The following is a 16935-nucleotide window of genomic DNA, read 5'->3' as shown; positions in this document are numbered from 1 at the left end:
ATTATTTTGTCTTAGTTTCACCCCCTGAATGGTGTCACCCGGTGCGGTCTGCACCCCCCCCCCCACCCCGCATGCATATGGATGTAAAATAAGGCTGGCCTAAATTATGTTTAAATTTCATCAGATTCTAATGCAATGGGTGTTGATTGTCTTTAAATTGTATTTAAGTTAAACCAGCAATTAAATACGGAAGTCTAACGAATAAACATGTTTATTATTCTTAAATATAATAAGACACATCACTATACTTTTTATTATAATATAAGTTTAATTAGTCATAATGGCTTAAAAGGTTCCCAGAAAGATGCGCAACGAAATAAAATGCGTCTACTGTACACAGTTTTATATATTTCAAAATATCGTATATTTAGAATACTAAAATTATTTAATTAACATCTCTGTCTGTAGCTAAAACCTACAAAATAATTGAGACCAGAGTTCATCCAGGCATCTCTTCGGCTCTGAAGCCCCCCCCCCCCGAACCCCGAACTAAATGGAATTTATGTAGAAAACATATACTACTACCAGTGTCCGCCCCCCGGAAAATGTTGTTCAACCCCCACCCGAAAATATGAAGTACCCCCCCCCCCCCCCGGAGAAAAAAGTCTGGAAGAAACACTGATTGAGACACAGTCCAGTTCATCCTCAAAGTGCCACTTGTCACAATCCTCCGTCATAAATACAATTAGGAACGAAGAAGAAGAAATTGAAAAGTATATAGGCAAATCAATTATAATAAAAAATTCAATATTTAAACAACGTTACTAAAACAAACTAACATGTTTTTTTAAATCTAATTCAACGTTATCATGAACTTTTCATACAGATAGACCTAGTCCTACACCTATTGAATGAAGTATTTTCTAAAGACGTTGTGTGTTACAAATCTCAACTCCAAACCCTGTAGTTACCCACGATACCAGTAATCAAAAACGTTGTAGCAAGTTAAAGAATCGATTCCAACAGTATTTCTACAGGCGTTATTTTATTCCACATCTTCCTGGTCGATACTACAGTGTCATCGACCAAATCGATGAAATGTTACTTAATATGAAGAAACTTCAAAATCAAATGCAATTAGTTTTTCCTAACCGATTTTATAATGTATTATCACTTACCTCTAACTTCCTTGTTGTAGAGTGCTAGTTTAAGTTTTTAAAATTGATATATTTTTGACGAAATAAGCATGAGTCGATTACTCAGGAAAGAGATTAGCTAGTGAAATGTACTACGTTGGTCGAAAAAAAAAGTTTTAATTTAGCATGAATACACACATTGTAAAAAAGATTCGCCATTCAAATAATAATATTTTTTAAAATATTGAAAAAAAAATTATGTAAATGGGTTTTGCTTTAGTTAAATCCCCGTTATCACGAACCACAACCCTTGAACTGAAAAACACAAACACAAACACTGATTTGAAATGTAATGCAAAGTTCCCTTTTGAACCTGACGTTCCATGAGGAAATTAGAGTTCGGCTATTTCAGAGATTTCAGCATGTGATGGGACATCTCAATACACAATCTTATTTTAAGGTTCCTATTTTGCTAGTACAACTTTTTAGTTGTGTATTCGTCTTTTTTTCCGCGAATATTTGTTTTAAATCTATGTATTTTTGCATGTGTCATTGATCGGCCTTTGATATTTTGTAATGGTAATGTATCAACACTTCAAATGCATTTGAGCTATTTAATTTATTAGAGTGATTAACCAGTTACACACTCGAAAACAAATTAAGTAAAGTATACTTTAAAACGACGACTATATTTAAAAAAACGCGTTTCTGTGTCAGTAGATAAGTTGTAAAAATGTGTATATTTTTTTGAAAGATACAATTGCAAAAACTCTACAGGTTAATTAAATATAATATAATTAGATGTCTCATGTCATTGACGGCATACGCGTTTAGTCACTTTCTTCTTCTTCTTCGTTCTTAATTGCTAGTGTTGGAAGGGATCGAGCCTTATCGCCCATAGGGTTTGAACTCGAGACTTTTTCGAATTTATCAACCATGAGCTTTTGCCGACTCCCACGCCTCCATCACATTTAAGGATACGTGTCAACTGGTTATGCGGCATTGAGGCCATTGACTCTGATTTTAGCCTGTTTTCCTTTTTGGATTTGCTTCCATAGCCTTTGTCCAACCAAGAACAAACTACAAGGCAGCAGTTGTTTGATTTTAGAGTTGTCTCTCCTAGAAGAGTGGCTGTCCCCAGCTAACGAGCCTCATCTGCCCGAGGGTTCGAACTCGAGACTTTTCGGTTTAGCACCTATGAGCATTTCCGATTCGACCACGTCGATCCCCGGCTGCCCGAGGTATAATCACTAAAAATATTAGATTGCTGCAATGTTACATTTAAAGTTAAATGGTTTATATACATAAAGTTTGTGTTTTTTATTTTTTTGAAATAATTAACATTTTAATTCATATTCAAAACCCATAGAAAATAGTTTAGTAAACTACTAATATCGGCTTACATAGAGATATTATATTATCTTTTTGTAACATATATAATTATGCTACATATGATCATAAATAGGCTATATGTTCAAATTTTATCCTTGATACATTTTCATAATTTCAACCTTTTAAATGAATAGACTGTATAAATAGTACTACATTTTATTCAAAACTCGAAATTCTAGTTGAACGTATTGAATTGTGTTATTGTTTAGATTTAAAATATGACTGTTTTATTTTTTAAAATTATTAGACACAAAATAAACTTCATTGACATTGTCAACAGGCCGTGCTGCACACGATTTTCCATAGTCACGATTGTGCTCTGCAAACTTAAAAGCCCTTTTCTAGGCCGAGAAATCAATGCATCAACTACAGTACGCGGTGATTTAAAATCAATTGCCCGACTTTTTCTGTAGAGGAATCTTTCGATCTCACTGATTACGTTGTTTTACGGTAGACTTGATGACTGCCGGCTAAAAATTAACATAATTGTGTCGTAATGTCTGTGGGCACGCAGCATCAATTTTTCAGAAAGTTTGACGGATTAAATTCGATTGGGGTTAATTCTTTACTTGCTAGTATCGATGAAAAAAAACTATCCAATTTAAGATGTTTAAAAAATTGTTATTAAAAAGATGAAAGTTATGTACAATTTGCTACTGTATGTTATAATGCGTAGAGTTTGGCTGGAGGCACATTATTGATTTCAGTTTACTTTTTGTAACCGTGTATATAAAGTTGTAAACAAAACGTTTAAAATAATTGAACTAATTTCTAAAGATTTAAAAACGTGGTATTCCAGCAACAAATTACTACAACATATTACTAGAATCGATACTTTAGTAATGATTAGAATAGAACGAGAGTTGACGATACTATACTTCTTATTTAAGTTTAGAGTTTAGAGGAAACACATTAGCAAGTGAAGAATATTTTTAAGTATTAGTTGAGCTATAGGCAGACTGCCGAAAACTGTAAGCTCGTTTTAGTATATAGGAGAGACATTAGTAAAAGAAGATATTTTAATTTGTTCTAGTGTTATAAGAAGATTGTGTCAAATATAAATTCATCTTAGTTTAGATGTAAGACATTAGTAAAAGAAGCTATTTTAAATACTTGGTGAGCTTGAGAAAGACTATGTTAAAATGTAAACTTGTTTTTTATTTTGAGAAAAACATTTTCTCTTTGATTGAGAAACTGTGTAGATTTATTATGAAAAGCCAAAATGTAACAAGAGATAAACTATTGATTTAGTTGGGATAAACGACAAATGTTAGAGCGGGAATGAATACAATACTTGCTCAGTTATAACGAGAACTAAAGCAATACTCGGAAAAAGACAAAATATTTTACTGCTAATGTTGTGATGCTAGACGATACAAATTTACACGTAACGCATGAACATAACGCTTGACAGCTGACCTAAGGATACATGATCTCAGACAACATATAGTAGACAAAATATCTCACGGACAAATTATTTTGTATAATATTGAATTTTCGGTGCGTAGATGATTGAAATAATTACACAGTCAAACTGTTGGAACTCTTCATATGCCGATGTCACAGAAACAAGTGAACTCTACTTCACTTGCCCCATAGACCGTCAGGTTTGAAAGGGAAACTTGACTTTTACTTTACAAACTGTTGGAAGGATGGTGTGAGGATTTGTTAGGAGTTGCAGATTGTTAAAGCAAAAACTGTCATTTTTCCTAGTGAAATTTCGATCGTAAATTATAACACATGGCTGATACTTTTTGTGCAAGAATTATCAAATATTTATTTCCCTATCTCATATTTTGTTTCATTTGATGCACTTTAAGAATATTGACTGAGTACAGAAATGTCTGTAAAGGCGTGTATTTTCAAATCGATTGAAAAGTTCAATAATATCAATTATAGACTTTAAAATATAAGTTCAATGAATATGGATTACTGTAATATATTATAGGAAGATCACAATATTTAAGGTGTATGTAACTAAACAACACAATATAAACATAGACGCCCGTGTTCATATTTAGTACTTAAAACGTAAAGTGAGTTTTATAGACGTCCATCTCAAGATGTATTTCTATCTTATTTTATGTCTGTAAAACTAATCTAAAATGGCGGACACTGTTAACAACACCTTAGAGTTTGATGATAGTTTAAATAAATGGGTTGAAGAAACCTGGGAATTCGGGATATCCAATGACATGCTGGATATTTTAATGCTGGCACTAAGTGTGATCCTCCACGGTGTGATATCTCTAGCAGGCGTCTTGTCCAACAGCGTCAACGTGCTCGTCTTCATTAGACTTGGTCTCAAGGACAGCATGAGTGTTGGACTTTGGGCGCTATCGTTTACAGATCTTGTGGTATCGACTCTACAACTAGCTGGAAGTACTACATATCTAGCTGCTGTTATATACCCATACAGCCCAATTGATCTATGGACAGTAAGTAGTGTTTATATTGCCTGGGCAAGGTATTCTGGGTACTTTATATCGTGCTGGATAACAACTATAATTTCCTTAGAAAGGTGCTATTGTGTTGTTGCGCCTTTCCGCGTAAAGCAAGTATTTACAAAAACAAAATGCGTGGTTTCAATCATCATAATATGTGTCATCCATCTTGGGTTGCTTTCTCCGGTGTATGTATACAATCACTACGAATGGGAACTCTACCCTACTGGTGAAAAAGACGAGAACGGTACCGATATTTATTTCATGCAAATGCAACTTTCGTTCACAACGGAATCAGCTGAGTGGGAATTCATAAACGACATCGGGCAGGGTGTGGCTTTGTCTTTGACTTCCCAAGGACTCATCCTCATCTGCACGTTCGGGATGATCTACTCCTTGAAGGCATCTTCAAGAATCCGACACCATATCACCACACACAAGGGGGATAATCTCGATAATACAGACAATCTTTCCCCACGGGAAAAACGCCTGGTTAAGGTTGTTCTTTTACTAGCGACAATCCAGACAACTTGTAACATCCCAAGGTTCCTGGCCACAGCTGTGCACCACCTGCTTCCTGGTGTACACTACGGTGCCTACAACAACATCTGCACGCTTATGTGGGAGGTGGCGTATATATTTGGCACCATCTGTTGCGCCATTAATATCTGTGTCTACCTTACTTTGAATGCCAATTTTAAATATCAGTTTCGTTTGATATTTTACAAAAAGCTTTAAAAAAAAAAAAATTTGTAATGTTAAATAAGGTTCATTTTCGCACCGCGTAGGTCTCAAGATCAACAAAGAAAAGACAGAAATGATAAGAATTAACAATACACAGGAGGCTCCAGTGACAATAGACGGAAGACAGGTAAATGATGTGCAAGAGTTTGTCTACCTTGGCAGCAAGATCAGCAAAACGTAAGGCACAGGGGAGGACATACGCGCTAGAGTTAATAGAGCCCGCTGCGCTTTCACAGTCCTGCGACCCATATGGAAAAGTTCGGCCATCTCCATTACCACAAAAATTAGGATATTTAACTCTAATGTCAAGGCAGTTCTGCTGTATGGAGCAGAGACATGGAGAGTCTCCAAGGCAAGCACAGCAAAGATACAGAGCTTCAAAAATAGATGCCTTAGACAGATACTGAAACTGAGATGGCAGGACAAAGTGCCGAACTTGGAACTATGGGGGAAAGCTAGGCAGGAGCCTATGGATGTGCAAATAAGAAGGAGGAAGTGGCGCTGGGTGGGTCACACACTGCGAAAGGCTCACGCAAATGTAACACGCTAAGCGCTTGAGTGGAACCCCCAGGGAAAGCAGAAGAGAGGGCGCCTAAGACAGACCTGGAGGCGGAGTCTTCTTGAAGAACTGAAGCCAACAGGGATGTCTTGGGAGATGTCAAAATTAATAGCCGAGGATAGGAAGAAATGGAAGGAAATGGTGGAGGCCCTATGCTCCATAAGGAGCAAAGAGGACTAAGTCAAGTCAAATAAGGTTCATAGAACTGTGTAACTGTTTTGTTTACTGAATTATTCGATTTAATCCTATCTACCCCGTGTGGGATATATTACTTCAACCTGTTCCTCAAACGTTGTTTACAGTGTTTCTTTCAGACATTTTTTCTACTTGGGGGGTACATTACATTTTCGGGGGGGGGGGGTCACTTGTAAAAATATAAATTTTCTATATCAATTCTATTTCGTTCGTTGGGCAGCAGACTTTCTTTCGTTGGGGGGGGGGGGTGGATTGCCTGAAAGAAACCCTGTTTGTCTACCCCACGGTTGTGTATTTGGCTTTCACTCAAGACCTCTCCATGCGGTCTTTAGAATTTATCCATTTTAGGCACCCTCTCTTCCCCTCCCCTGGGGATTCTACACCAGTACCTCACTTGTCAAATTTGGGCGTGCCTATTGCCTTATGCTCGATCCAGCGCGACTTTCTACAATTTATTTCTGATACGACCGGTTTCAAACCTATTAATTATAAGCTTAAATATGTCATAAACACAACAATAAATGACATAATTTTCTTTAAAATGATTACATTATTAAAATGAGCCTTCAATAACTCTTTTATTTACACAAGAAAATAAATGTGTTTTTAAAAGTTCATTTAAGTATTCACAAAGTGACTACGCCATTAATGAAACATACGTGAGCTCCCTTGGTTTTTCAGACAGAGTTATCAATTTAATTTTATCCGACGTTTGGAGGAGTAAAACGTCAAGATTTGTCAAAATTTTGATTTCACTCTTGCACACTAGCAATACTTCTTCTATATTTCGTGTACAAAAAAGTAAAAAAAAACCTTTCTCACCCAGGAAACATTCACATTGTATTTATGATTTATGTGTTTTAAATGTAAATATAACCATATATGCTATGTATCTATCTATTTAAGTTTTTTACTTTACAGTTTTTTAAGTACACAATCTGGTACTTTTTTATTAAATACACACGACACAAACAACAATATATTGAAAATTTACAGTCAAGTCCAAAGTTAGAGCGAAACATTGGTATTTTAAATTAGGCGTAGCGTAGGAAACAGGAATAAAATTAATGCTACCTGGTTAGCCCTCCCCCCACCCTCCACCGCCTTCCATTTGAATCTAAAACACGGATTTGCTTAAATTGACTTAAAATTTATTTAAAAATAATTGCTATAGAATTTCTTTAATAATATGTCAACTTGATTATTTATTTTTCGATTACGACAATCCAATCTCTTACTAGAGTGTGGAAATGTTTAAGTTGTTTCTGTGTGTGGTTGGTGATATAATTAAGTAGTTTCTGCCACTGTTGCTGTGCTGGGTGTAGTAGCTAAGGACGCCATTTCCACTTTGCCACGCCACAGATTGACGCAGAGGTCAAGGTCACGTTTGCTGCAAGTCAAAGACAAGAAAATAAAATCTCCCCGTAGCCCAGTCAGAAATATCGAGATGATCATGGAAAACAAAGTATCGTTAAACAAAAAATATCGAGATGACTATAATGCAAAATATATCGAGAAGATATTCATAAAGCCAGGTGCAGGTGGAACATTTGGTGGAAAAGGAATAAATGAAAATGGAATCTGAAAATTAAATTGCAGCTTTTCCGTTAATATACAATAGTTTTTTATCATATAGTTAGATTTTTAGTCTTACATTTTCCGAATCGGTGCTTAAAAAGTCTAAAATACATTTCGTCATTTCACAATATCATAAACTTAAATAAGCATTCAGTTGTTAAATAAACAGCATTGATACCGAATTTTCAGCTTTAAAATAAAATGATATTACTGTATAATTCGACGTTGAAATTTTCAGAACCAAATATTACCAAATCAGAAAAAAAATTAACAACAGATTACAACAGATATACGCAATTGCATTTTATTTCTCAGAAAGTAATTTTTAAAAATGAAAATCCGACATAAAATTTTAAAGATGCAATTTATTATGATGTTCATTTTTTTTATTTCCACGAATATATCGTGCGTAAGTGTACTGTTAACTTACTAACAGGAATTTGGGTCTATAAAACAACCAGTGAGACCGTAGCCAAAGACGTCCCCATCTGACTCTATTAAAGACTTGACAATCACAGCACCGACAATCGCCAAGGGCGGCAGAAACGAGATGACAAGTTTCCTCATCAGCAAGTGGTTTTGATACGGGTCAGAGTTCATGTTTCGTGTGGACGCGCTGAATATCTTAAACATCTGGAACGTGCCAAGGAACATCCACATCAACATCAACATCTACATATATATATATATATATATATATATATATATATATATATATATATATATATATATATATATATATATATATATATACATATAGATATATATATATATATAGTTTTCAAACATATAAAAACAGCGTTTTATAAATTTGAATGCCAATACATACCATCGTGCACAAAACACAGGATATGTTTTTGAAGATGATTGATGATTTTCGTAAATCGGATATCACATACATATTATCATTTATACATAATATCGAAACAAAAGTTGAGAAGTGTGGACTCACTTTTACCTAGGTAAAAAAAAAACAATTAATAAACTTGAACTAATTTAGAATATATTTTAAAAGCTAGATCACTTTAGATGAATAAAAAATATTTATGTTAACATTGTATGCGACGGCGTCTCGAGTGCGAATGCGGGTTCAAAACTGTACAACATCACTGAGTCAACCCTGTTCTAAAGGGTACCTATCTCATGTTAGCCTAAGTAAGGCGGCTGGGCAAAATGCTGATCACGACTTCCCTTCATATGCCGAGGTCAAGAAACATGAACTCTACTTCATCTACTGAATGGATCGCTAGATGTAAAGAGGATTCTTTATACTTCTTTTCTTTCGTATGTTAACAATTTACAGTTTAAAAAAATGTTTTGTTATTTCAAATACTGTGTCATATTACCAGTGTTATTGAAATTTAAAATCGTAAATGTGATTATAAATTGTTATCAACCCTAGATTTCAATTATGGTGTCACAGGGCCCATTGGTTCTAAATCATTAATCAATGAACTCAAAGGTCCCATTTGTGATAGTTAAAAATATACCTTAAAAATAGGGCCTACATATATAGCAACACTAACTTTCTCACATAAAGTAATGAATTAAAAATTCGTGATTGTAAAAATATACTTCAAAAAGTAAAATTCACAGCTCTACAATCACAACTCTAATTACCCCACGTAATCTCTTGGTTGAGAATGTGTTCTCACCTCACGGCAACCGCAACATTCCTCATAGTCCTAACACAGCAAATTGCGGCTGCAGTTGAAACTGATGAGCTGCACTAGCCCTTCACCTATGAATCGTTACGATCGATTTTAAAATATCAAACCCGAGGTATGGACTGGGTTTGTTTTTTATGATGCTCTCAGTATACCTGCTGGTGTAGTTCCAAAGTCTTCCGTTTTCTAATGCTGAGATATGTTCAGTTAAAAACATCCCCATGCATAGTACCAGTGGTACTGTCTCTCCCAAGGTTAAGGCTCGAGTCATTCTATTAATGTATAAGTTCGAGATTAATTTAATCACATTTTTTAAAACATATCTCTTCTTAAACTATTTGAAATATATTTCAACTTTCATTACAGAACATTTTTTTATAATTTCAAATTATACTTCTTTATAATACTCTACAATACTTTACAAAACCTTTAGTACATCGTGTACAAATCCAGTTTTTTTAAAAACGTTTCAACCCTCCAGTATAATATTTAAAAAAACAATTATAATACCTTTTAATGATTAACTCTATTCACGATAACATTTCAACCTAAAGTGCGTAAATAATATTTGCTGTTGAACATTTTGTAGTTGAATAGATGAAAACCACTTATTTTCTGAAAATAAATTGTTGTAAGGTGATCAACACTAATCACGATAACATTTCAACCTAAAATGTTTAAGTAATAATTCCATTTGAACATTCTGTTGCTGAATAATTCACAACCAATTTTTTTTAAATAACTGTTTCAACCAATCAGTGGTTTGTTTCTTATTAAAGAGAGCTTTGCTTATCGATTGACCAACCAGCATCAAGCTTGGATTTATCTTGTTCAACACTGTACGACGTACCCGCCCTATCATATTCTGGATAAAAAAATATAATTAAGTTAATTAAATTAGTTAAATGTAGGCTAGCTATATAGGATATTTAGTTTCATCATTGGTTGATTTGAAACAAACAGAATCAAATTTCAACTAATTATAGTAAACGGCTCAACTAGTGAAATGACGTGGGTTATAATTGACCTATTCTTTTAGTATTTTCTAACATTTCTGCTGAGTTCACGATATTTTGTGCTGACTTTCACAACATGAAATTTACTATATGCTATCGTTAAAAATCTCTTTGTTAAATATCCAATTTGTATATCTGTCAGTGACTTTTTGTTAAAAAATGTAATCGTGCCTGAAAGTGAAATCGAAATCGTGACAAAACTCGACGTTTTACATCTTCCTGTTTCTGAAAAAAAAACACAACTTAAAAAATATTCTCTTTATGTATGTGTGTGAAATTGTTTTACAGCAATAACTTGAGTACCTTTTCGGTTAGTTTGACATTTATAGAACACTATGGCTATGCTTCTTTTAACTTTTAAGCGATTTTTGGTAATTGTAAATGATACTTTCTCCATTGTTTTAGACGTTGTAAATTTATTTGCCTCGTGCCCATGTTTAAGGTGGCTTCTATCTATGCCTATATGAAATTTAGATGAATACCCACATAAGAACACAATGTTTGAGGTGCTTTAGGTATATATACCTTATGCCCATGTGGAGACAGTATATTTTGGTGTCTTAGATCTATGCCACTATGAAGACATCATTATATGAGGCAGTGGCGTAGCGAGGTCGGGTGTCACCCGGTGCGGCACTTAATGGTGTCACACCCCCCCCCCCAGAGGCGTAGCGACCCTTCCCGGGGACAAACTTTAAAATTTTCGATTTGCATCCCCCCCCCCTCAAACTTTCGATTTACACCCCCCCTCAAGTTTTCGATTTGCACCCCCCCCCTCAAGTTTTTCTCTATATATTTTGCTATTTTTTGCCTTGGTGTCACCCCCCCCTACATGGTGTCACCCGGTGCGGTCCGCTACGCCCCTGGTATGAGGTATCTACGATCTATGACAATCATGTCCGAACCAGAAGGTGGTGTGACGCTTCTCGATGGTCAGGGGTACAGGGAGGGGGGGGGGGGGGGATAAAGGCTGTGTGTCGACTTTGTGTGTCGTTTATCCGGAAGTTTTGGGGTCATCCGTAATTGACGTCACACTTTTTCGACGAGTTTTACCCTGCCCCACGACTTCCCACCGTCACACGTCGTCATTTGTTTTAGAAAACGTGTCTCATCCAACTTGATAAGGTACCTATGGGTTGTCACGAACGGAATAGCTGCGAAGTAGCATTGCAGATGAGCTTTATTGTTCTTAGAATTTTTTAAATGACAACCCGTATAAGTTGATGTTAAATGTACACAATTTCTTATTGAACTAGTTGGCTCAAATAACTGATAATTAAGCATCAAATAACCAATACAATATGTAGCAATACAGTTTTATTGGAGTAACGTAGCCCCAACATTGAGAAGATGAACAAGCACACACAAAGTAATAGCGATACTTCTCTTTTTAAATTTATGTTATTTGTAGGTAAAGAGGGTTAGTAGATACAACATACAAATAGCAATAACACAACCTTACTGTTAACCCTAGGCGTGGCAACTCTTTAAAATATATGTGTGCCTGGGTATCTCTCATGTGACGAAACCATTTTTAAAAAGCGTTACGTCTATAGGCAACATATTGGCCTAAACATTGTAAGCTATTACCCTCATTTAATCAAAGTGTAAACCAAACACAATAGCAAGTTTTTATAAGATTAACACAATTTAACCACTCGACGTAAAACTAAATACAGTTTTTATTTAATAAAAAGGGAATTTAAAAAATTCGTTTTGATAATCTATAGCATTTGAAACATTAGAATTCAAATCACGATTTCCTATCAGTGGTACAGTAGAAAAAAACAACAACCAACATTCAATCCAAGTGTACACCATACATAATAGCAGGGTTCTATCAAATTAAAATTAGCCATCTTTACATAACACAATGTAAGCACAAGTAAAACTTAATACAGTTTTCACTTAATAAACAGGAAATTTCAATATTTAAAGCAGTAAACTACAAAAAAAAATCGTTTTGATAATGTGTAACATTTGAAACATTTTAATTTTAATCACGATTCCCTATGAGTGGTACAGTAGAAAAAAACAACAACATTATTTGGCTGATGAAATTAATTATGATATTTCTGGCACATTGCCGCTGATGTTTGCAATTCTCGGTGAGATTCCTGACGCCGTGTCCCCTCTGTCTCGACACAGTTTGACATAAAGGTCAAGGACACGCTTGTTGCAAGTAAACGACAAGAAAATAAAAACACCCTGCAGTCCAGTCAGAAGTATCGAGATGATCCTGAAACACAAGAGTATCGTGGTGATAGTAACGCACATATTATCGTGATGATCCTAAAACATACAGTATCGAGATGACCGTGTAATATCTAGATTGTTTCGTTTTATTTTTTTAAGTTAATCCTAACTTTAAAATGAAATCCCTTAGATACATTCTTACTATCACACAAAATGAATATAAATATCATAAACCAAATAGATAAAGTTTGGGACAATTTTGAAACAAAATAAATCTTCATGACACTAAAAGATTGTGTATCACGTGATTAAGAAAGAATAAATTAAACATGATCAAAATAATTGTAATGAATTATTATGGTAATTGTAACCAAGTAATGAATAATGATTCTCACTATCACCATATAGAAGACGCATACCAAGATTTTTCGTTAAAATTGACAAAGGATAATAATTTGGGGATTAGTGAAAATATGTTTTCGTGACGCCATATGTGTAAGAAATAATACCATGTAAAAATTAGTTTTCATATATATACTTATATATATATATATATATATATATATATATATATATATATATATATATATAATTTATTGATATTTTAGCTGTATCATTGGCATTCCTTCAAAGTAGATCAATAAAAGGTATTAAATAGAATTACTAATAATTACCAAAAGCAAAAATATAAAAAATAAATTACCACATAACATCCGAGTCCAGCATAAAAGCGATGAAGTCCAAGACAAATGTTATTCCTGTCAGGGTTGAGAGTTTGACGTAGACTAAAAACATCCCGTGAGTTCTTTGTGTAAAGTCTGACGCCTGGACCCGTCTCACTTTGTGAATGTTGTAGGTTGTTGCCGCGAAGAGTCCGCTGTTAACAACTGTAGCCGCCACCACTGGTGCTATTAGGAACATCACTTCAACAATAACGAAAAAATTTATTAATGCTTTTAAATGATCTTGATGGAAGTTAAGTAACAAAATTTTAAGTATGTCCTTTTCAGTTGGAATTTCTATTTTATTTTACATCAACCGCAGTTTGAAATGATTCCATCAAGTGTAAATAGCCTACTTTCTGTGAAGAAAGTTCTACAAGAAGATGTATTCAGGAAAGGTAAAACCACTCAAACAAATTTTTAAAAATGTCCTTTCAGTTGGAATTTCTATTTTATTTTACATCAACCGCAGTTTGAAATGATTCAATCAAGTGTAAATACTTTCTGTGAAGATAATTCTAAAAGAAGATGTATTAAAGAAAGGTAAAACCACCCAAAAAATCATTTAAATCAGAAATTTCATTTTTTTCAACATTAATTGTTTTTAAAACTATATTACTTTCAGAACAATATTGTATAATTATTTCGTTTGTTACAATTTTGCTAGTATTTTTATAAAATATTTTAAGTAATTAAGCTAACGACCTAATTCACCAATATAAGCATGATTAAGCAACCTAATAGATTTCAAAAAGGTGTTCTAAATTCAAATTAACAAATTTCAGGTGCACCTTTTATAACTCTGTGGTTGATTTAAAATCTGTATAGTTGTCACCATTTTTCGTTTTTCTCAATAATCGTATATTTTCACTATATGTTTTTCCCACTTAAAATGTATCTTTTTATTACGATAGTACTAATTGGGGACATTTATCTAAAGATAACTGGAATATTATCTCAAACATTTCTTGAAATATGCTTGAAATAAATGGGATGAAAATGTAATATAATTATCAATCTAAGTTTAACCCTATCAACTGTGAAAGCTTTTTTTTTGTTTTAAATCCCCTGCAATTTGGAACTACTCTGCCGAGTGTAAATTCTTAAAGAGTAGATATATAAAATATATTTTATGAATAAACCAAATAGAATTATATAAACTGATCTAAGTCCCTTCCGTGGCTTATCAACTAGAGTACCCTGACGACCCCCAAGGCTAAACCATTGACATTGTAAACTCCAGAAATGTCAATTAAGCTGTGAAGATCTTTGGTAGCCGTCAGACGAAAGCTACCATCCTAGTGCTTCAGGGTCGGGATTGAACATAATGTCCGCGATCTTATATTGTAGAAAATACTTTACTACAGAAACCCAGACAGTGAGGATTACAGACAACTCAGACGGGGATAAAAATAGATATCACGATGGCGGATTTATGAAGCTGGGTGGTAGAAGACAATATATATGGGAAATTACCAGGTCTATAACTTGAACTGGAAAATTACATCACAAAGAATAGGTAGAATAGGTAGGCTACACCAGGGGACAGCCGAACTAACTAGCTCTTTTGTCTAAGGAGGGACGACACGCTAAAAGCCATTTAAATTAGTAAGAACGAAATAATTCTAAAATTAATGTATATACAATTTTGTTTTATTTTTAAACAATTAATAAAAGTTAATTTATTGCTCTAGCAGTTTATCCTCTCTTTCTGGTTGACTTTTTGCGCGGCTTCAGTTTTACTTACCCACGGAGGAATTCGAGTCTATAAAACAACCATTGAGACCGTAGCCAATGACGTCCCCATCTGACTCTATTAAAGACTTGACAATCACAGCACCGACAATCACCAAGGGCGGCAGAAACGAGATGACAAGTTTTCTCATCAGCAAGTGGTTTTGATACGGGTCAGAGTTCATGTTACGTGTGGACGCGCTGAATATCTTAAACATCTGGAACGTGCCCAGGAACATCCACATCAACATCCAAAGCCACATGAAGTGTGAGGCCACGCCCAATGTTGTGCAAATAATGCCAAGCTTTGTTCTGTGAGAAAAGTATAAATAGTATATTATATCTTTAGTTTGGAAAGAAAAAGTATGTGTATATATATATTTATTATATATATACATGATATATTGTCTGATTGAAGAATGTAAAGATGTATTATGACGAAACTCGAAATAACGCTAGTTAGTAACTTAGTTTTGTCTGAGGAAAATATATCGAATTAAAATTAATTGATTAATAACAAAAAGCAATTTAAAAAAAAAACAATGAATAATTTATTTTCTAAGGAATATTTTTAATTATGATATAATGTAAGTAAAAATGATAATTCGTTTGCTTTCATGTATGTTCTAGCACAGAAAATAGTAAAGAAAGAAATCGATGTTTTTAAAAGAGGTAAACATATAAACTGGGATGTGGCTTCTTTTTAGAAGTGCATAGTAAAGTTGCCTTTCTGATCTGACTTGATACGGGGCAGGTGAAGTAGAGTTCATCTGTTTCTGTGACCTCAACATTTAAAATGGTTTATAAAAGAAAAAAAAAACATGTTGGCTGGGGCGGGGGGGGGGGGGTATTGTAATCTTCAAACTAGCGTAACGTCATTAATGAATCACTCGAAAAATCAATTATCTGAAGGATAACGTATAATCTAGTTGTTCTTTAAAAATGTAATTTGTCTTTTTCCCTAGATGTTATTTATGAATAACGGATATTTCTACATAATAATGGTAGACAACATCAATGTTGAAACTTACATGTAAGCTTTGGCCATGACTATGACTGTAGCTAGCAGTAGACTCACACACAACATGATGTTAGTTTTACCAGCCTCGCTTCGGAGCTCAGAAAACATGGCGTAGGTGACAAGGGTCAAGGTCAGACACGTCCCAGATAGAATCATAACGGTTTTCATCATCACTTCTCTTAAAGATCGAATGTTTGAGGGGAAAGCATCGAATTGTTGGAATATTTTCAAATGTTTTATTTTTTTGTCTAGCAGCTCAGTGCAAATCCTTAACTCATCATTTCCTACTTTTACGTTAGAGAAGTCAATGTTGTCTGATACGTTGATCATAGCGCCGTTAAAATCTATTGTTATCACAGTAGTAGGTGGGTGCGTATTATATGTCGTGTATGTCGTATAATTAGTTTTATTTAAAATAATATGAGGACAAAACGAAATTTCGTTTAAAACTTCAGGTTGAAAATAGTTTGAAAAATTCCCGTTTGATATTATCATTTTGTGACATTGTACTTTCTCATCCCCATTACATGTTTCGCTGAAGTTGAAGGGATTTATTGGAACAAAGGGAAACAATTTAACAGAATTGTTTTG

General features: G+C 34.2%; 1 protein-coding gene across 1 annotated transcript; it reads right to left on the bottom strand.

Moving 5' to 3' along the window:
* Positions 1-12735: 12735 nt before the first annotated feature.
* On the bottom strand, positions 12736-16500 carry LOC131941857 (uncharacterized). Its single transcript, XM_059301420.1, has 4 exons — positions 16355-16500; positions 15337-15635; positions 13571-13790; positions 12736-12910 (listed from the first exon to the last, which is right to left on the bottom strand). The coding sequence occupies exons 1-4, from the start codon at positions 16498-16500 to the stop codon at positions 12736-12738; spliced, it is 840 nt and encodes a 279-aa protein (XP_059157403.1).
* Between the last annotated feature and the right edge of the window lie 435 nt (positions 16501-16935).

This window comes from Physella acuta, unplaced genomic scaffold, assembly GCF_028476545.2.
Source record: "Physella acuta isolate Inbredline_101_S28 unplaced genomic scaffold, ASM2847654v3 ptg000374l, whole genome shotgun sequence".
NCBI lineage: Eukaryota > Metazoa > Mollusca > Gastropoda > Physidae > Physella > Physella acuta.
Note: the sequence above shows the minus strand (reverse complement) of the source record. Positions and strands in the feature narration are given on the sequence as shown.